We start from the raw sequence: 21,245 nt of genomic DNA, 5'->3' as shown, positions 1-21,245 counted from the left end.
AGAGATGACAGAGAAAATGTTTGGGTGAGAGAGATGAAGGAGAAAGGGTTGAGAGGAATGAAGGAGATGAGTAAGGGTTTGAGGTTTCTTTTTTTAGTTTTGAGAATGAAAATTATTAAAATAAAGCAAATGTTTGTGATTTTTTTCAATTGGAGCTAGAGTAGGGATAACAAAGAAAAGGTTAGAGTGAAAGAGATGAAAAAGAAAGGATTGAGAGGAATGAGAGAGGTGGGTAAGGGTTTGCGGGGTTTCTTTTTTTATTTATTTAATTTTGAGAATGAAAATTATTAAAATATCCTTAACCTTACAACATAGAATTCATGATATAAAGGTATTTTTGTCTACTGAAACCCGGTACACATTGCTAAAATTTACCAACTGAAAAACAGGCGTACGCAAGTTAGCAAACCCCTTTATATAAAATCATATATAATTTTAAAAATAATTTTAAACAAACAAATAGATAAATAAGTAATATAATAAAATTTTATATAATATATTCAACTTAATTTTGAGATGCGATTTTGTTTGAATCGGATATCCACATTCGATTTTGGTAGATTCAGATTTCCATTTCTGATTCAGTCAATTTATTTTAAGGTTTAATTACCTTTTTAATTCTTAAGTTGAGGGTTGAATTTTTGTTTTATACCCACTTTTAAAAATAATGTTATTTGGTTCTCATATTACGAATTTTAATTCGATCTATTCCGTTAAATAGCTAGGAACCCGTTAATTTTATCTGACGTGGAGCAATTGTTTTTCTCTCTCCTCTGCATTTTATGAAACGGAGAGCTTTTTCTCTCTTCTCTCTCTTCTCTTCTCTTTTCCACACTACTTCATGCCTCTCTCAAAGGGCATCACCCATTCAACCCATTTCCATTTTCTGGAGCGCCAGCAGTTGAAATGGACAACCAAAGGCCACTTCTTTGGTTCAAAAACAGGTGGTAGTGGCATATTCACAGAAGTTGAAAGGACCTCAGAAACTTATCCTTCAAGGGAGTTTGCAAGGAGATTCAGAAAATAGGCAGATAAACAAAACTGATTACTATCAATACCTTACCAAGAAAATGGTTAATGTATGTAATTGCTGTGTGCAACTTCCACAGATCAATATTCAGTAAAGAGGAAAACTCTTTTTTCAGTGAGTCAAAAAAAAAGAAAAACATCTCCATAATAAATAAATAAATATTTAAAATGTGATTTGACCAATAATTTTCTCTATATATTAGTATATTTAAAAATTAATTTCTAAAATACTTTAATACAATAATAATAACATTTAAAAATATAATTTATAATTAAAATAAATTTCAAATTAGAATAGAAATTACTTNAAAAATGAAATAAATAAAAAAAGTTATATTTCAAAATAAAAATATATTATAGTAATTAATTTATTTAATTATTTATTTTACTATAATACAAAGTATAATTATTATTAAAATGCTAACTTAATTATTTTATTTTTTTTGTTTTTTAGTATTTTATTTTAATTATTTATTTCTATAGTACAAAAATCGTATACTCAACAATATTAAAATTAATTTATTTCTTTATTAATATTATTTTATTATAATTCACAAGTATATTTACGAAATATTAATAATATAATTAATCAAAGTTTATAAATGCTTATAATTTATTTTAATATTTAAATTGTGTGAACGTAAATGTTAATAAAACACAATCTCTTAGATATATTTTACTGTAATTTAAATGTGAGAAAAAAACTGTAGTATTAAAGTGTCATTATTCTTTTATATTGAATATAATATACAAAGGATCGTTGCTCTGTTATGTTGTTCCAAGAGAGATGAGAGAAGAGATAAGAGATAAGAGAGTGAAGAGAGTAAAAGTTGTCCTGTTTCAGAAAATGCAGAGGAGAGAGAAAAAGAATTGCTTCCCGATGACATTAACATGGTTTTTAACTATTTAACCGAAGGGATCAAATCCTTACAAAATTCCTAATATGGGAACCAAATAACATCACTTTTAAAAGCAGGTACAAAACAGAAATTCAATCCTCAACTTGAAGACTAAAAAGATAATTAAACCTTTATTTTAATTCAAAAATAAATTTATTAATTTAATAAATTGGTAAAAATAAATTTATATTAATTAAAATAAATTTATATTAATTAAAAATTATACAATAAATTATCCCGAACCCAAATATATCGGATATGTATATCCGATGGTCACGGTAATTTTTTTAATTTAAATTACTTTTATTAATTTTAATAAATTCATATAAATTAATTTATATCAATTAAAAATTATATTACTACTTATAAATATATAAAAAATTATATATAATTTTAAAAATAATTATAAACGAATAAAATAATTAAAACTATAATATAATTAAAGTTTTATCATATTAAACATGTATCGGATAGTCATATCCGAAATCTTAAACATCGGATCTCCACATCCTATTTCTACAAATTCAAATTTTCATATTCTTTCGTTTTCAGTTTTTTTTTTCATTCAAAATTAGTTTTATTTATTTTAATACATTCATAAAATTATTTTATATTAATTAAATTATATAATACATTATAAACTCATAAATAAAATGTCAAAAAAAAATTAAACTAATATAAAATGAAATGAGATGCAAAGGTGCAGGTTTTTTAATAAAAATGAAATGGGGTAAAGGGATGCAAGGGTGAAGGGATGCAAGGGTGAAGGGATGTCAGGTGCAGCAGTACACATGTTTACACCAACGGACCAACGAGTCCAAACACGTCGAGGACCAATGGACCAACGAGTCCAAACAAGCTAAGGACTAACATGTCCAATGGATCAACGAGTCCAAACACGTTGAAGAACAACGTGTTCACCAGACCAACGAAGTTCGAACATGCTAAGGACTAACATGTCCAACGGACCACCGAGTCCGGGCACCCAATTACTATCAGAAGACACGGACTACCGAGTCCGGACGCCCAATTACTATCAGAAGACACGGACCACCGAGTCCGGACACCCACTTACAATCAGAAAGCACAGACCACCGAGTCCGGATGCTCACTTACTATCAGAAGCACGAATCACTGATCAGAAAATAAAGCCTCCCTCGAACTTTTAAGTCCTATAGTCAATCGTGGTTAAAGCCTAACGCTTAACTTGGACTTGGGGGAGATGATGTACGGTAGTATATCTTTGACGGTCGGTTACACCGAACGGCCACACTCGCCAAACAGCTTGGGCTCTTTATCAAACTGGATCAAATCTTATTGGGCTCAAGGCCCATCACGTCACAAACGTGAATAATATCCAAACAGAGATATATCAAACGTATCAAATAATATCCAAACAGAGATATATCAAACATATCAAATATATCCAAACAGAGATATATCAAAGCATATCCAAACAGAGATATGTCAAGTAAGTTTGTTTATATTTTATTCTGTTTATATTCTATTAATCTTATATCAATCCAAAGCCTATAAATAAAGGGATAAAGACTCCAAACAAGGTACGCACATTTAGCATACTCTCTGCTACAATCACTTTGTCATTCTTCTACTTACTTTCCTAGACTAAACATTACGCTGCTTAGGATTGGGAACATTCCACCACTGACGCCTAACTTCAGGAAAGGCAATCAGAAAGCGGGAAAGCTACGACATCGAGGTTAGTCCTTTCGGTCCCCAAAATTATCACCTAAATAATATTCCTGAATTTAACTTTTTTATTTTAAGTTTATGTTTGTTAACTTTAGTATATTTTTATTCAATTTTATTTTCTAGTATGTTATATATATATTCAATCAATAGAAAAGAAACTTTGAAATATATTTAAAAATTTATTTTATAAAATTTAAAATAATTGGAATTATTTTAAATTTTTTTAAAGGTATGAATACATATGTCATAGCGCTTATATTTTGTGTTTGTGTAGTTTGTACAAGGAAATTAAAATCAATTTTTAAAAAGTAATCATACAATGCCTCTGGAAGCTCCAATCACCACTACAACAGACGCTCCCACTTTCTGAGTTGCTCTGATTCCCGCTTAGTAGCAACCTGCGCTCTCACACCTGCACATACGCGTATCAAATAATCACAAAAACTGAACACGCGGACATAGGAAAGATTGAAAAACAAAATGCAAAGAAAAAACAAATCAATACCAAAGAATCCAAACGGAGCATTCGATTGGTGACGAAGACTGGAAAAGGAACGGTGATTCGTGAGAACCAGAGACCATTGTCGAATCTGACAAACTTTCCAGTTACTAGAGGCGGCGAAGTTGGCAGTTCAAAGTGCGACACAATTGGATCCGGCAACAAAAGCCACGAGTGTTCTTAAAAGTTTAATGGAACCGAATACAACTCCAAGTTGTTCTTTTCATGGTGCTGGAATCAAATAAAGTTACTGTTGGAACCGAATATGCTTGTCTGCTCTTCATCTCCTTCAGCTTAGAATACTCATTCTCTTCATCAATGACTTCCTTCTTCATCTTTCAGGAACTTTATCTTCCTCATCTACAACTAACCCAGCAAAAATAAACCACAAATATTTTAACGAAAATGTTTCTTTGACACAAATTTGACACCGACCCATGTGGCATGTTTCTATTGGATGTTTTGACTTAAAGAAAAAACCCTTTTAAAAAACGAAAATGTTTCTTTAACATCCTTATTTGACACAAATTTGACACCAGCCAGGTGTCAAATTTCTATTGGCTTTTTTCTTTTAAATGGAAATGGCTTTTTTAAAAACTGACGAATGTAGAATAAGAATTCTAAGGATATGAAATTTCATTTGACGCTTTCGTTTTCTTCTCTTTCACTTTGTTTCTGAAGCTTCTTGTCTCTCATCACTCTTTCCATTGTCGGTTGCTTCATCTCTTCAATCCTTTGCTTTCTCCATTGCATCGTTCGTCTCATCTCAACCCATAAAAAGCTATCTTTCGCAAGGTAAACTCTATTTCGCGTATCCCCTTTTTAGGTGGCTTTAGCGTTGTCTGTGTTTTTCACCATTTCGTCCCCTTCTTGCATTGTGTGGGTTCTCTTTCTGTATCATTTCGTCCCCTTCTCGCATTGTTCTCTTTGGCGTTATTTATTCATTTTGTGTTTTGTGAACCCTAAGCCACCATTGATTTTTTGGTCTCTTTCATCTTTTCATTTTTTGTGCAGTTGCAATGGCTTCCGGAATCCTAAAGGTAAGTTAAAGTTTTGGTCTTTTATTTAATTGCATTTTTTTTTGTTAGTAATAACAATCTTTTCGTAATCTTTTTTAGTGAGGGGTCTGAATGTCTATGATTCATCAAATGTTGTTGAAATGAATCGTGTGCTGAGAAAAGTCCATGTACAACGAATTGCGATGACACCATTTTGGTGGTGTTTGGACCTACGTGAGGCTTTGGACGTTAACTGTGAGTTATTGAAGGTTATGGTATGTAGGTGGGTCGACCATGATGTTAGCTTTAGGTTGAGTCATCAATTGGTTCCATTTACAATTTTAGATGTTTTCATGACCACTGGTTTAGGTATAGGGGGTTTAGAAATCCCGTTTGATGAATGTATAGAAGGTTTGGTTAGAGAAATGTTTAATAAAAAAAGCACAACTTTGAAACACTTGGTTGACATGTTTAATGTGATTGTGTTAGACGAAAACATAGACGTTGATGTTGTTTGAAGGTTGTATATATTTGTGTGTTTGGTTGTCTTTTTCTTTCCTAGGAAGTCTAAGATAGTTGCTAACATGCCATCAAAAGTCTTAGATGACCTAGATAGTCTTTGTTTATATGATTGGGCTAGCGGTGTACATAAACACCTTGTTGATAGTTTGAATAAAGGTATGAAAAAAATAATGGTTGGAGGTATCACTAGCTCACTGAGTCTAAGTGGCAATGTCGTCGTATTGTAGGTAAAATTCTTTGTAGTTCTTTAAGTGAATAAATAGAATTTTTTACATTTTGAAATATGTGTGACTGAAATTTTTTTTTATATTGTAGGCTTGGGCGGTAGAGAGAATTTCCTTGGATGGTAATCCAATTCATAGGGATTTCCCTCGCATAGTGCGTTGGTTCCACTATAAGTCACGGTCATATGAAAATATTGATTATATTTTTCGGACTGAAGATGTAAGTATTTGATGTAAGTTTTGTATAATTATTGATGATTTGAATCTACTGTTAAATTTGTTTGCTTGTGGTTGTAGTTTAAGTTGGAGTGGTATGTTGGCGAGCGTGTCTGTGACATGCCCAAAATCAAAGCTGCTTTTGACCTGTTTGATGGAGGGATAGGTCTAGCGTAATTGCCAAAACGATGTAGAGTTTAGGAAGCTGATGATGATAGCTCTGATGATGGCACCTTTGAAGCAAACCTTGACGAGATATTGAAGAAAAATAATGAAGAAATGATGACCTTGAATTCAAGGCTAGCTTTTTTGACGAATGAGCTATTTCAAATTCGTCAAATTCCAATTTTGAATGAAGAAGGTGTTGGAGGAGGTGATGAAGAACCTTTAGGTGGAGGTAATGAAGAAGCCTTCAATGAAGAAGCCTTCAATGAAGAATCCTTCAATAAAGAAGCCTTCAATGAAGAAGGTGTGGCTGAAGGTGAACAACAAGTTGAAAACGTTGTTGAAATCTTTGACGATGAAGAACAGGAGGCACCGCAACCATTGGCAATCGTACCTCTGCGTGCATTTGCTGGTGATCCAAGGCCTAACGTGAATGCTGACCAACTCTACATCACCGTCATCGTAAGGGATAGACAGCAGAGGTAAGTAATGATAATTTTGTTTAATGTAGTTTGTCATAAGTGGTTCATGTTTTTTTTTATTGTTTTAGACATGACTATGGAGTTATAATGTTACAAGCTATGGAAATTTCGGATAGACAAGATAAATTCAATGGCAAAAGCATGCCACAATATTCGAATGTAAGGAAAAATATGATTTTCATAATTTTTTTATGATTTGGTTGATATGACAAGTAGAATATTTTCATTTCAGGAGGAATTGCTTGCAATCATAAAGCGATATGTACGTGAATGGATCCTGGACGACAAGAACACAAAACTACTGGATGCACTAGAGGTCTATTGATTGTTGTAGGATAGTTGTCCAGTGTAAAAATGTAGTGTAGTTTAGTTTATTTTGATAGGATAGTTGTCATGACAATGTACTTTTTATATGAAGTCAGTGTACTTTTCGTTTTATATATATGAAGACATTGTACAACTTCTTATTAGAATAAGATTGTTTTATATATTTGAAGACATTGTACAAATTGTTATTGCAATAAGATGATTGAGTTCAAGATTGCTTATGTGCAATGTGGAAATGATTGTTGATTGATGATTGATGTCCAAGTTTTTGTTATGTGCAATGTATGAAAGTTTCATAGCAATTAAGGCCAAGTACTGCAATTTGTGCAGCAAAAAAGACCCTTGTAATCGTTTACAAGAGGTTGGTAATCGTTTACACGAGCCTTTTTTTCTGTTTTGGACATCCTGTTGCACTGAAGGAACCACCTGTGGTAATGTGGGGGACCACAGGTGATTTTGACAACATACATAGAAGAACTTCACTTGACTCAAGGTTCTCAACATGGGTGGTCCCCCCTACATCATGGGGGATCCAAAACATTATATTCAAGCCTCTCCTCACTCCAGAACCAAAAAAACAATTTAAACCATTGGATTTGGTTAAAAACACACTGTGGTCCCCCATGTTATATATCACTGGTGGCTCCTTCAGTTCAACAGGATGTCCAAATTCGTATTCAGACTCGCGTAAACGATTACAAGATGCTTGTAAATGATTACAAAGAACAAATTGACAACATACATAGAAGAAATTCACTTGACTCAAGGTTCTCAACATGAGTGGTCCCCCTACATCATGGGGGACCAAAAACATTAGGTTCAAGCCTCTCCTCACTCCAGAACAAAAAAAACACAATTTAAACCATTGAATTTGGTTAAAAACACAATGTGGTCCCCCATGTTATCACTGGTGGCTCCTTCAGTTCAACAGAAGGTCCAAATTCGTGTTCAGACTCGCGTAAACGATTACGAGATGCTTATAAACGATTACAAAGCACAATTTGACAACAGAGGTACCAGAACTGAAGTTGGGGTCCCCTATGTTTTAACAGGTGGCTCCTTCTGTTAAACAGGTTGTCCATAACCTAAGTAAGACTTGCGTAATCGTTTACAGGGCCATTGTAAACGATTACATTGCACACTTTACCACCATTATCTTCACCAGTTCAGCTATATTCATCAAATCAAAACCATTAATTCATTTTTTTCCATAAACATTATCACTTGGAAATCAAATTATAAAGCTCTTCAATAAAAGACACATTAAATTTGCAATTATGAATTACATAAATGTATTGAACCAAACATGGATGTTCTATATATTGAACCAAATAGGTTTAATTACAACATTTTTTTCTTGTCCTAAGACTCAAGTCTAATACAATAATTACTCATTTTTCTTTCTAACTACTATATTTGCGGTGTATGGTGTCCTAAGTGCTTGGCTCTTAAAATGCCTTCTTGAACCAATCCTAACATACATCTTCAACTGTGATTGGTTGTTGGACATTCCACCCGGTGCATTTGGCGACATTGCACCTTCTTCATTGTTGCACATTCCACCTGCTTCCTCGTTCGACATTCCACCAGGTGAAACAAATGCATTGTTACTGTTACTGAATGCTTGTGGACGTGCAACACTTTGTACACCATCATCTGTAGTTGACCTTTTAAGTGTTCTTCTGGCCTTCTCTTCCTCCAACTCTGTCTCTATGACATTCACCTTCCTTTTAAGCTCTTCAATTAAAGATTACTGATCCTCTACAGTACGCATCAATCTCTCTCTACGTTTTTTTTAAGTAATTTCTTTGTTGATTGTTGCTCATCATAGCTTTTTGGTGGTGGTTGTTTTTCTTTCACATCATTTTCATCCTTCATTACAGCATCAATATCATCTACAACATGAACCTGAAATTTAACAACATATAATATGTTATATAACTACTGTGAATATAAAATAACATTCAAAACTACAAAAAATCAAACACATACCACACCCATCTCGAAAACACGTTTGACGATGTTGTCTCCAACATTTGTATTCATCCAGTGCAAGATCCTTGGAAATTTCTCTATTGCACCTTCAGGAGCCATGAAATGCTCACAAAACCAAACCTATAAAACATGTCATTGTTAAAAATCACTCATAATCAAATAACAAATATTTCAAACTTTAGTTGTGAAATGAGTAAACAAGAACTACCTGCAACATGTACACACAGCCATCAACATAAACATTGTTTCTAGCTTTGCCTTTCTTCACAGAATCTAAAGCTTTACTCAAATTTTCTAACAAATAACGATACACTAAACTACCCCAACAATACTTACTTAGACCACTTAAGTCATCAACAATTTCAAACAGTACAGGAAGAACTCGTCCACTACGATTTGGAAATAAAATCTCACATATCCCCACCATGATGTACAAGCTACATAAATGCTCACAAGGTATGGTTTTTTTATGTTTTTTCAACAAGAATTTGAAAATGAAATTCAAATCCTTAATTTCCTTACCTAAGTATCTCACACATTTACTACTACCCACTGTAGAATCCTACAAGTTTATACTTTTACCATCTAAACTCAACCCTATTGCTGAACAAAAATCCTTTTAATTGATATTGAAAACTTTGTCTGCAATAATAAAAGAATTGCTCGAATCCACCCATGTCTTGGTTAACTCACGCAAAATTTTAGTATCGAATATGACTTTACCTCTCAACTCTAAAATCCAAGGAAATGGAGTCTTTGAAACGAGTTCTCGTTGCTCCTCTGTCAACCGTTTGTTGAGAGTGCAAACATACATAGTTGAAAATGAATGACGAACGGTCAACTGCCCAAAGAAAATAACTCAAATGAAAACACCAAAACAAATAACAAAAACCCATAACGTGTGGAAGAAACGACAAGAACCCCAATACCCAAACCTAAAACCCAATACCCAAACCTACAACGGGAGAAAGCATTTACCTTGGTCCAACGAAGGTCCATTCCAGAACTTCCCATTTCAGCAAAACTAAGACAACAGGAGATGCAAGAAGAAGGCACTAGAGAGCACGAAAATGTCGGTAGAACCGCAAACCGTAAGGGAGACGACGAAGGGAGAGGAGGAAATGTGAGAGAGAACGAAATCTGTCATAGAAAACTAATGAAACTGGCCAAGGGTAGAATTGGAACCAAAATTGTTTGAAACCCTTTTCATTTTGCAGACCAAAATTTAAAAAAAAACACAAAAAAAAGCAAGCCAATTAGACCTTGACACTTGTCAATGTCAAATGTGTGTCAAAGTCTCGAATCTCCTCGTCTCTCCCAAAGTCTCCAATGGCGTCATCTGTCCGAAAGGTCTCTATTGCTCCCAAACGCCTCATCTCATCCTTCGTTTAGTTCGCGTTTTATGTCGCATTCAATCTGTATTGGGAAGCTCTCTTTCACATTTTGGCATTTGTCGCTCTCTCGCTTGTCTTGGTAAGTAAAAAAAATGTCAAACCCTACTCTATTTTTGGAGTACATTTTGTTTTTTATGTTTTGTGAACCCTAACCCTAACCGTATTCTCCACCATTGATTTTTTTGTATGAAATAACTGCAGCTGCAATGGCGTCCCAAAACCTAAAGGTAAGTTAAAGTTTTGGTATTTTACATAGTTGCATTTTTTTGTTAAGTGATAACAATGTTTTTGTAATGTTTTGTAGTGGCAGGTTCAAATCTCTCTGCATTCATCAACCATTGTTCAAATGAACGGCTTGCTGAAGATGTCCATGTAGATCGAATTGGGATGACACCATTTCGTTGGTGTTTGGAGCTACGTAAGCCTTTTTCATTTCAGGAGGAATTGCTTGCAATTAGAAAGCAATATGTATGTGATTGGATCCTGGACGACGAGAACATAAGAATACTTGATGCGCTAGCGGTGTATGGATTGTTGTAGGATAGTTCTCCTGTGTAGAAATGTAGTGTAGTTTGTTTTGATAGGAATATGGATTTCTTCCAATTGCTTTATGCACACATTGTAAGATACATTAATGTATATGAAGACACTGTATTTTTTATATATATGAAGAGATTGTACAAATGATTATCGGAATAAGATGATTGATTTCAAGCTTATTTATGTGCAATATACAAATGATTGTTGATTGATGATTGATGTCAAGGTTTGTTTCTTGTAATGTTAAAAGTTCATGGGGGACCCAAAACATTAAGTTCAAGCCACTCCTCACTCAAGAACATCAAATTATAATTAAAAGGACTGGACTTGGGCCAAAACACACTACTATTCAGCTGTGGTCCTTTGTGTTATCATTAATGGCTCCTTTAGTTGAACAGGTTGTCCAAAATCTAGTTCAGACTCGCGTAATTGTTTACAGCCCACTTGTAAACGATTACAAGGCACAATTTTACAGCAGAGATAGCAAAACTTCACTTGACTCAATAATCTCAACATGGGTGGTGCCCCCTCCATCATGGGGGACCCAAAACATTAAGTTCAAGTCACTCCTCACTCAAGAACATCAAATTACAATTAAAAGGACTGCACTTGGGTCAAAACACATTGTTATTCAGTTGTGGTCCCCTACGTTATCACTGGTGGCTCCTTCAGTTCAACAGGTTGTCCAAAATCTAGTTTAGACTCGCGTAGTCGTTTACAGCCTCCTCGTAAACGATTACAAGGCACACTTTTACATAAAAGATAGCAGGACTACAACTGTGGTCCCCTATGTTTTCACTGGTGGCTCCTTCAGTTCAACAGGTTATCCATAATCTAAGTTAGACTCGTGTAGTCATTTACGGCCCCATCGTAAACGATTATAATGCACAATTTAGCAGCATCATCTTCACCAATTTAGCTAAACTCATCAAATCACAAACATTACTTCATTCTTGTCTCACAAACATTATCGGTTGCAAATCAAAATATAAAGCACTTCAATAACATAGGCAATGAAATTGCAATTATCAATTACATAAATAGATGGAACCAAACATGCATCTTCTATATATTGAACGAAATAGGTTTAATTACAATATCAAGTTCTTGTCCTATTCAAAATCCCATACAATAATCACTCATTTTTCTTTCTAGGTCCTGCATTTCCGGTGTATGGTGTCCTAAGTGCTTCGACATTCCACCTTGTTCGGTGTTGGACATTTCACCCGTTTCGTTGTTCGACATTCCACTAGGGGAAACAAAGACACTGTTACTGTTACTAAATGGTTGTGGACGTGCAACACTTTGTTCACCAACATATTTAGTTGTCCTTTTAGTTGCTTTTTTGGCCTTCTCTTCCGCCAACTGTCCAAACATACATTGTTGAAAAAGAATGACGAACGGTAAACTGCACAACAAAAACAGCACAAATGTAAACACCAAAGGAAATAACCAAAAAACCAAAAGGGGTCGAAGAACCGACAAGAAACCCAATACCCAAACGACAACATCAACGAAAAGTGACACGAAACGAAAAACCCAATACCCAAACCAACAACAAAATGGTAGAAGAACTCATTTACCTTGCTCCAACGAAGCTGCTGTCCGGAACTTCCCATTTCGAACAAGGACAACGAGAACAAACTGCGAGGACAGAGAACAAAAACTAAAACACAGAGGGGATAAGGAAAACGTAGGGGAGAACAAAATGTGACAGAGAGAACATAATGAAAAACGAGCAAGGATATAATTGGAACGAAAGATATTTCAAACCCTCTTCATTTTCGCAGCCAGATTTTATGAATTAAAAAAAAATTGGGCCAATGGGAAGCTGACAACTGGTGGTGTCAAATATGGGTTAGAAAAGGGGTTTCAAAATAACGGGACCCATATTTTAAGTACAACTGGGAGTTATTTTCAGGTCAGGGGCATTTTTTAGAAAGTGTAATTCAACCCTTCAAATCTCTTCACAACTACGGGTGAGTGAACAATAGACAATTTTCGCGTTTCGCTTCAATTCCATCTGCGCATTTCACGTGAACACGTAAAAATTGAAAATCATCGCTCGCCAATGACAGTAAACAGTGTAATCAACACAAGTGAACACACGCTAGAGGTAGGTGGTGAAAAAAACATGTAAACATTTAAAAATATTTTTATGCATACATATTGTAACAAATACAATTAAAATCAAAAGTGAGGAAGATAATAATGCACACAAGAATTTGTACAGTTTCACTTGAGGCTAAATCTAATCTTTTAAAGCATCTATTTAAGAAATTAACTAATCAACACCTTTTACTAGTAATAAGTATCAACCTCTTTACCTTACACTGAGTTTTTCTTTCCCAGATTCACGAGTTTATCCCCTTTAGGTTCACGAGTTTATCTTCTTTATGATCATACGAATAAACCTCTCCAAGTTACAATAAGTTTAACCTTTCCAAAATCTTCCCCTAAGATCAAGAACTCACAAACAATCAAATGATCTCTCAGGCAAAAAATTTAATAACGCTCACAAGATTCACTTTACACGGTAAAAGATTTACAAATGATCTCTCAGGCAGGAAATTTAATAACGCTCACAAGATTCACTTTACACAATAAAAGCATGTAGACATTTGAAAATATTTTTGTGCATACATATTGTAACAAATACAATTAAAATGAAATTGAGGAAGATAATAATGCACACAAGAATTTGTACAGTTTCACTTGAGGCAACATCTAGTCTTTTAAAGCATCTGGTTATGAAATTAACCAATCAACACCTTTTACTAGTAATAAGTAGGCTTAATACCTCAATTGGTCCTCTAATTTGTCAACTAATCGCATTTTGGTCCTCTATTTTGCAACAGTCTCAATTTAGTCACAAATTTTGAAAATATGAACACATTGTATCTCATCCGTTAAATGCTAGCAGACGGCGTTAAGTGAAGTCCACATGTTGTAGTGAGAATGTGGTGATGTAATTTTTTTTTTTACATGGACTCTTTTCATTAAAAGAAGTAGTGGTGATGTGGCATCAGAAATTAGGATTTAGAAATAAATCAGATCATACATCTGAAATTGGGAGTTAGGGATTTCAAATTGAACTTGGAGATTTCTTAAACTCGTTGCGAGAAGAAGCGATTCATTGTTGGAGAACACGAAGACAATCCAGGCTATTGTTGACGCGAACTTCAATTTGAAATCCCTAACAATGAAATTGGGGAAAATGGAAGAATGTCCAATGGCTAATGTGGATAGGTTCCACGGAGTTGAGGCATGGTGGCTCTTCTCAACATCCTCGACGTTAGGCTTGCGAAAATATTCATTGAGAGCCTGTGACAGGTCCCCAGCAACAGCGGTGCTAAATATGTAAAACCCATAAAACAAATGAACCAAGGAACTGACAAACAGCTCCAGCAATTGCAGATAAGAAATCCATAACCGCATCATTTTCTTCCTCAGAAGCAACAACCACAAAGAGCCTTCTCAAAAAGAAAAACCGCAAAGGAAGGCTCTTTGTAGGGTTAAAATCAAAAACCGTTTCAATTCCAACCCCTGATATTGCTGACAGAGACCCTCCTTTCTACATTAAAAATCATCAATTTCCCTTCCACGCCCAAACAATTCGAAAGCTATATTATTGCGGTAATTGGAAAATCCACAAGACCCAACCTCTCTTCTTATCTGGGTCCGAGGTAAAACTCTAATTTCCCCAACATTAGGCAGAAAACAAAGGCAAACATACGAAAATTAAAAGAATTTTCTTGCTTTTCTAAAACTTCTCAACTCGTGAATTCAAAAAGTAAAATTAACAGAGAAATTGGAGACAACAAAGCAGGTGCAAGCAGTGGCATTGACATTCTGACACTGTCCCTCGGATCCCCTAAGAAATAAGGGCAAAAATCGAGTGGTGTGGTTAATGTGCGCGTCAGTCTTCCATTAAAGAAATTATACAAACTCTAATGCCCGCCTAATGATTCTGACTCTGTGAAGTGTTGAATATTTAGTCTTTTGTTGGACGATCGTGGTTGTTAGTGGTGGTGCCGGTAAAGTAGCGACAGGGGAGGAGGATGCAAAGAGAGGGAGGAGAAGATCTGGTTTCAGATGTTTCTCACACATCTAAGGTGGAATTAAGATGGAAACACGTCACACTTTAAATTTAATTATAATAATAAAAATAATTACAACTCAGCTAATATTAACGCCGTCTGCTACCACTTAACGGATAGGATATAATGTGTGCATATTTTCAAAAATTGTGACTAAATTGAGACTGTTGCAAACTTGAGAACCAAAATAAGATTAGTTGACAAAACAGAGGACCATTTGAGGTATTAAGCCTAATAAGTATCAACCTCTTTAAGTTACACAGAGTTTTTCTTTCCCAGATTCACGAGTTTATCCCCTCTAGATTTATGAGTTTTCTTTACAATCATACCAATAAACCTTTCCAAGTCACAATAAGTTTAACCTTTCCAAAATCTTCCCCTAAGATCAAGAACTCACAAACACTCAAATGATCTCATGCAGGAAATTTAATAACGCTCACAAGATTCACCTTACACAGTAAAATATTTACAATGGTTTCACTCAACCCAATATCACTCTCTAACAAAATGAATATGAAAATATAAAATTTTGATGATAAAAAAAAACTGTCAAACGAGCAAGTTTATTGTTAAAAGTCAAGTTGCGTTAAACGATTAAAAAACAATGTCTAAAAGATATAGTTAAATCTCTTCATATCTAATGATTATCTTTCCAACACCTCTTACACTTTCCAATAATGTGAAACCCAAGCTTCTCATTTCTTGTGACTTTGAGTTTCTAGTCTCTTTATTCCCCTAGGTCTTCGAGGTTGGGCCATTATACCATCAAGGCCTAATAAGACCCAAAAATATCCATATACAAAAATTAAATTTTATTTCAATTTAGAATAGAATGAAATGATTTCATTTTTTTTAAAAAAAATAAGATTAAATCGAGATAAAATAAAAATAAAAAACTAAATTAAAACTAAAGTAATATCATTTGATAGGATAATGATACATGATACATGATACATGATATCACTATCACATCACAATACCAATGCTATGTGATAAAATATTACAAATTTTTATTTTTATAAAAAATAAAAATTAAAAAATATTTTAAAAAAGCACCAACTGATATCTTTTATTAATTTTCAGTATAAAATTAAATTAAAACAAATAAAAATAAAGAGAACGAATTAAAATTTTTTTTAACAAAAGAAAAGAGGACAAAATGATTTAACCTTAAGTTTAATCACCCACAAAATATATATATATATATATATAAAACCCTACCCTATACATTGAATAATATAATGCTAGTATAACATTAATATATTATTATACAAAATGGGGTAATTCTTCCTTTTATTAGAATGGGACAAAGTTATTCGATTTAAAATGAAAAAAAAAAAAATTAGTTCCATCAACGTGAGTTGTGTATTTTCCTTCCAAGTAAATTTAACGGTTTAAAACTTTAAGCTTAAACTCTCTCTTGATTCTAATATTTGTGTGAAAATCTCAGTCCTTAAGTTTTGAATTGTCTCAATTGGGTCATCATTTTTGTAAAAATGCACACATTTTACCCCAACCGTTAAGTGCTACCAGACGACGTTAAATTAAGTCCACATGTTGCAGAGAAAATGTGGTGATGTGTGTTTTTTTTTTTATGTGGACTGTTTTCATTAAAAGAAGTAGTGGTGATGTGACATTTGTAATTGGAATTGGGATAAATGAGATCAAAATTAGGGATTTCAAATTTGAATTGGGGATTTCTTAAACTCGTTGCGAGACGAAGTGGAAGACGATCACCCATTTCATTGTTGGACAAGATGAAGAGAATCCAGGCGATTGTTGACTCGAACAGAGGTAAGGTATGTCGTTTTCATTGTTGGAACATATAAATGTCTTTTTCCTTTTACGAACATGTGTGTGTTCGATATTTGGGTTTTTGTTTTGGTGTGTAAGTATTGATAATGATTTTTGGTCCCATTTTGCATGTTGAATTGTTACATTGGACTTTAGACTTTGTGGTCCCGAATATGCTTTGTTGAATTGTTTATGAGTTGTAGTGGTCCCCTGTCGGTGAGTGTTAGGTTAATGGTGTTGTAAGTTTGTTCCATGTCCCCTGTCTGTGTCGGTGTGAGTGTTTATTTAGTGAGTGAGTGTCGGTGTAAGTGTTCCCTTAGTGGTAGCACTGAAATAGAAATAATATTTTTCTCCCCCATAATGTACAGGTTATAAAAGGAAGTTGTTGATATGGATGAGGAATGAATTAAAATTGTTGTCCACCATAGTGGACATTTTGTGAATGATGATAATGACGAGTTAAAATTTGATGGAGAGAGCAAAATGGTCTTGTGATGCAGACTTGCTGAGCTATTTTGGCATAGTAGCCTCAGTCAAAAAATTAGGTCATATGGACATCAAAGAATTATGGTACAGTTTAGGAGGTCAGTCAAAAAATTAGGTCATATAGACATCAAAAAATTAGTATCATCAGTTTAGGACATCAAAGAGTTATTAACTGATGATAAGGGTGTCATGCATATGTTGAACATTGCTAGGTTAAATGACGAAGTCTGTCTGTATGTGGTTCATTATATGGTGGAACCAGAAATAATAGAAATGATTGATTGGGTTGGTGGTCATGTTGATGATGAAGGTGATGTTGCAACACGAGTGGAGGGTGAGGGTGATACCCATGAGGGTGATGAGGATCCTGAGGTGCATACTGAACTTGAAACAAAAATGTTGGAGGGTCGGGGTGATGAGGATGTTGATGTGCATACTGAGCTTCATACAAAAATAGTTGAGGGTAATGGTGATGCCGAAGAGGGTGATAAGGATACTGAGGTGCGTAGTGAGGGTGAGGGTGATGCCCAACAAGGTCCTAAGAGGGTGATGGTGTAGATGCTGAGGTCCATCAGGTTGAGGATGGTGAGGTCCATGAGGTTGAGGATGGTGAGGTCCATCATGTAGAGGAACCTGAGGTACATGAGGTAGATGATTTTGAGGTAGAGGATTTAGGAAAGGATGATGATGTAGAGGACAGTGAGGGTGACGATGTACATGAGGTAGAGAGTGAGGAGGAAGATGTACATGATGAAGAAGTTGATGTCAGTGAAGAAAGTCTAATTGATGTCAGCGTCCAGTGTGACATTGGGACTTCTAAAGGAAATGTTAGAGAAGAACATTTCAATCCACTACTTGAGTCTTCTCGATCAACAAACAATGAGAAGTGAGGACGATGATGGGTCCAATAAGATAAGGTTTCCCACTTTTAGTATGCCTAAAAGTTTGGAGGCTTATAAATGAGAGGTAGGAACCTATTTCGTTGAGAAAAAGGAATTCACAGATGCCATTAGGACTTATGCACTAAGTAATGGGAGAAACCTAAAATTTATTAAGAATGACAAGAAAAGGATTTCTGTCAAGTGCTGGGTGGAAAAAGAAAATGTAAATGGTATGCCTATTATTCCTTTAGGAGTGATGTCAATGCATGACAACTAAAAAAAGTGTATGATGCTCACAGTTATAGTAGAGATTTCAATGTAAAGTTGATGACTTCAAAGTGGTTGAGTCAAAGGATGGAGAAAACTGTCAGAGAGAACCCTACTATGAAGGTCATGGACATTAGGGAGAAAGTCACTAGGAAATGGAATGTAGGAATATCAAGAAATATGGCTTTTAGGGCAAGAGCCATGACAAAAGATAATGTTGAAGGATCATTCGATGAACAATTTAGAAGACTTTATGATTATGGTCATGAGCTCTTGAAAACAAATCCAGGTACAACAATTCAAATTAAAGTTGATAACATTAATGGTGAGCTCATATTCCAAAGATTTTATGCATACTTGAAGGAATGCAAGGATAGCTTTGTTTGTTGTAGACCTATTATTGGGTTGGATGAATGCTTTTTGAAAGGCAAGTATGAAAGGGAGTTACTAACAGCAGTGGGAAGAGATGGAAACGAGCAAATGTTGCCCATAGCATATGCTGTTGTTGAGGTAGAAAACAAAGAGACCTGGGCTTAGTTCTTGGAGCTTCTAATTGAGGACCTTGGTGGGAAAGATGTCTGTGCAGGAATCACATATATTTCAAACCAACAAAAGGTCAGTCAATGATCAATTTCTTCTACATATACAATATCTTCATTACACAATATATTGTATATGTAACTCAATATGTTGAACATGTCAGGGTCTTTTGGCAGCTTTTCAAGATCTTCTACCCTGGGGTAGAACAAAGATTTTATGTTAGGCATGTTTATTCAAATTTCAGAAAAACATTTCCTGGAAAAAACCTTAAACGTCTCATGTGGAGGGCAGCAATAGCCACTCATCCACAACAATGGGAAGCTGAAATGAGGAATATTAAAGCCATAAATGTAGACACTTCTAAATACTTGATTGTCATTCCACCTAGGTATGTATCTCAGTTCTTATTTTTATTTCATATACTCATATTTCATATTTAAATACTTCACAAGTTATATTTAGTTATGCCAGGTTTTTGGTCTAGATCTAGATTCACCTCTAGATCACAATGTGACACTCTTGTGAACAACATGTGTGAAGCCTTCAATAGTGTGCTAGTTGATAGTAGGTCTAAGCCTATTATTAGCATGTTAGAAGACATTAGGGTTTACATTATGAAGATATGGGCTGCCAACAGGACAAAGATGACATCATATCAAGCTTCAGTCTACCCTAAGGTTTGGAACAAATTTCAGAAGGAGTCATGATTAAGTAGATATTGGTAACCAAGGTAAGTTTTATAAACTCTGTTCATCTTAAGTCTGTTTCCATTCATTTTAGGCATTTATCTTGATCCACCTAAATGTGTTCTAAATTCTGTGTTAAATATAGGTGGTCAAGAGAAAAATTATTTGAACACCATGGACTACACATGTAGAAAATGGGCAATTACTGGCATTCCTTGTACGCATGCCACAACTGCAATAAAATTTCTGAACATCAATTTAGAAGATTACATTGCCCACTGGTTTAGGAAGTCCACCTATGAAGAGACTTACAACGTCATAATTAACCCCATCAATGGTCAACATATCTGGGAGGTTACACCCTATTCAGATATATTACCACCAAAGAAGAAGACAATGCCAGGAAGGCCCAAGAAGAAACGAAGACTGAAGGAGTGGGAGTTGAAGAAGAATGACAGTGAATTAAGAAAGGGTGGGCAAAGAAAAAGATGTGCCATCTGCAAAGAACTTGGACACAACAAAAAGGTTGTCCACAAAGACCTACTGCCCAATCTCCTGCTGAACAAACACAAGTCACCCAAGCTCCACCAACAGATGTTCCAATAACTCAAGGATCCACTGTGCTTGGTACTGAAGGTGGTCCTCAACAAACACAATCCACTCTGCTTAGTACTGAACGTCCTCCTCAACAACCAGAACCCACTATGCTTGGTACTGACATAGTTCCTCAACAATCAGAACCCACTGTGATGAATCATGTGATGAATTGTAATGAATGATCTGCTGCTGCTGAACTTAATTATATTTTGTAGTCTATCATTTTGGATGTAATCATTTGATGTACTATGATGCAATCATCTGCTGCTTTATCATTTTGGATGTAATCATTTGAACCCACTTTGTTATGATGTAATATTCATGACAGTCTTGGATATCAATGTTGATGTATATTGGATATCATTTTGGATATGAATGTTGATGTGTTTTGGATATCATTATTGCCCAATTTCCTTATCAATCGTGATCTTTATTGGTCATTCATTTTTTATGTTTGTTTTCCACTTAACTACCAATATAATTAACATAAATTAAATCAGACACAACATCACTGTAATGAACAACCTTCATAAATAAAAGGCACATTAAAATTACATTACTGAAATCAAAACATTACTATGATGAACAACCAAGTTTCATTACTGAAATCCAAACATTGCTAATACAAGTTTCAACCAACTTTCAGCAACATTGCCAATAAAATTACATTCAAAAGAAAGATCACAAACAAGATCCCCACTAAGAATTTGAACCACTTTTCCAACTTAAGTAAGGTTTTCTCTAAAACAGCCATTCTCATCTTTTCGCTATAACTTTCTTCCATCTGCAGCACACTGTGTTCCATGCTCATCACACCCACTTCTTCACTTCGTATAGTACCACTCCTTTCTTCTACCATTCCTTGATTTCCTTCTTCAATGCACTACTCAA

At 34.6% G+C, this 21,245-nt stretch overlaps 2 protein-coding genes across 2 annotated transcripts; both read left to right on the top strand.

Moving 5' to 3' along the window:
• Positions 1-17,572: 17,572 nt before the first annotated feature.
• On the top strand, positions 17,573-18,273 carry LOC106774763 (major centromere autoantigen B-like). The gene is made up of 2 exons (XM_014661801.1): positions 17,573-17,884; positions 17,959-18,273. The coding sequence occupies exons 1-2, from the start codon at positions 17,573-17,575 to the stop codon at positions 18,271-18,273; spliced, it is 627 nt and encodes a 208-aa protein (XP_014517287.1).
• A 1,658-nt stretch (positions 18,274-19,931) lies between these two features.
• LOC106774762 lies at positions 19,932-20,363 on the top strand. Its single transcript, XM_014661799.1, has one exon. It carries the CDS (start codon positions 19,932-19,934, stop codon positions 20,361-20,363), a length of 432 nt encoding a protein of 143 aa, XP_014517285.1.
• Positions 20,364-21,245: the final 882 nt, after the last annotated feature.

Source organism: Vigna radiata, chromosome 10 (genome assembly GCF_000741045.1).
Source record: "Vigna radiata var. radiata cultivar VC1973A chromosome 10, Vradiata_ver6, whole genome shotgun sequence".
Classification (NCBI taxonomy): Eukaryota; Viridiplantae; Streptophyta; class Magnoliopsida; order Fabales; family Fabaceae; genus Vigna; species Vigna radiata.
The sequence above is the reverse complement of the archived record's forward strand: the minus strand, read 5'-3'. Positions and strand labels throughout refer to the sequence as shown.

What these genes read in the sequence shown, in the direction of transcription:
- LOC106774762 (XM_014661799.1), top strand. Translation starts at nt 19,932, where the DNA reads ATGGACTACACATGTAGAAAATGGGCAATTACTGGCATTCCTTGTACG.
- LOC106774763 (XM_014661801.1), top strand. Translation starts at nt 17,573, where the DNA reads ATGCATATGTTGAACATTGCTAGGTTAAATGACGAAGTCTGTCTGTAT. An exon ending in AGGGTGATAAGGATACTGAG is followed by an intron (nt 17,885 to 17,958) that starts GTGCGTAGTGAG and finishes GAGGTCCATCAG; the next exon opens with GTTGAGGATGGTGAGGTCCA.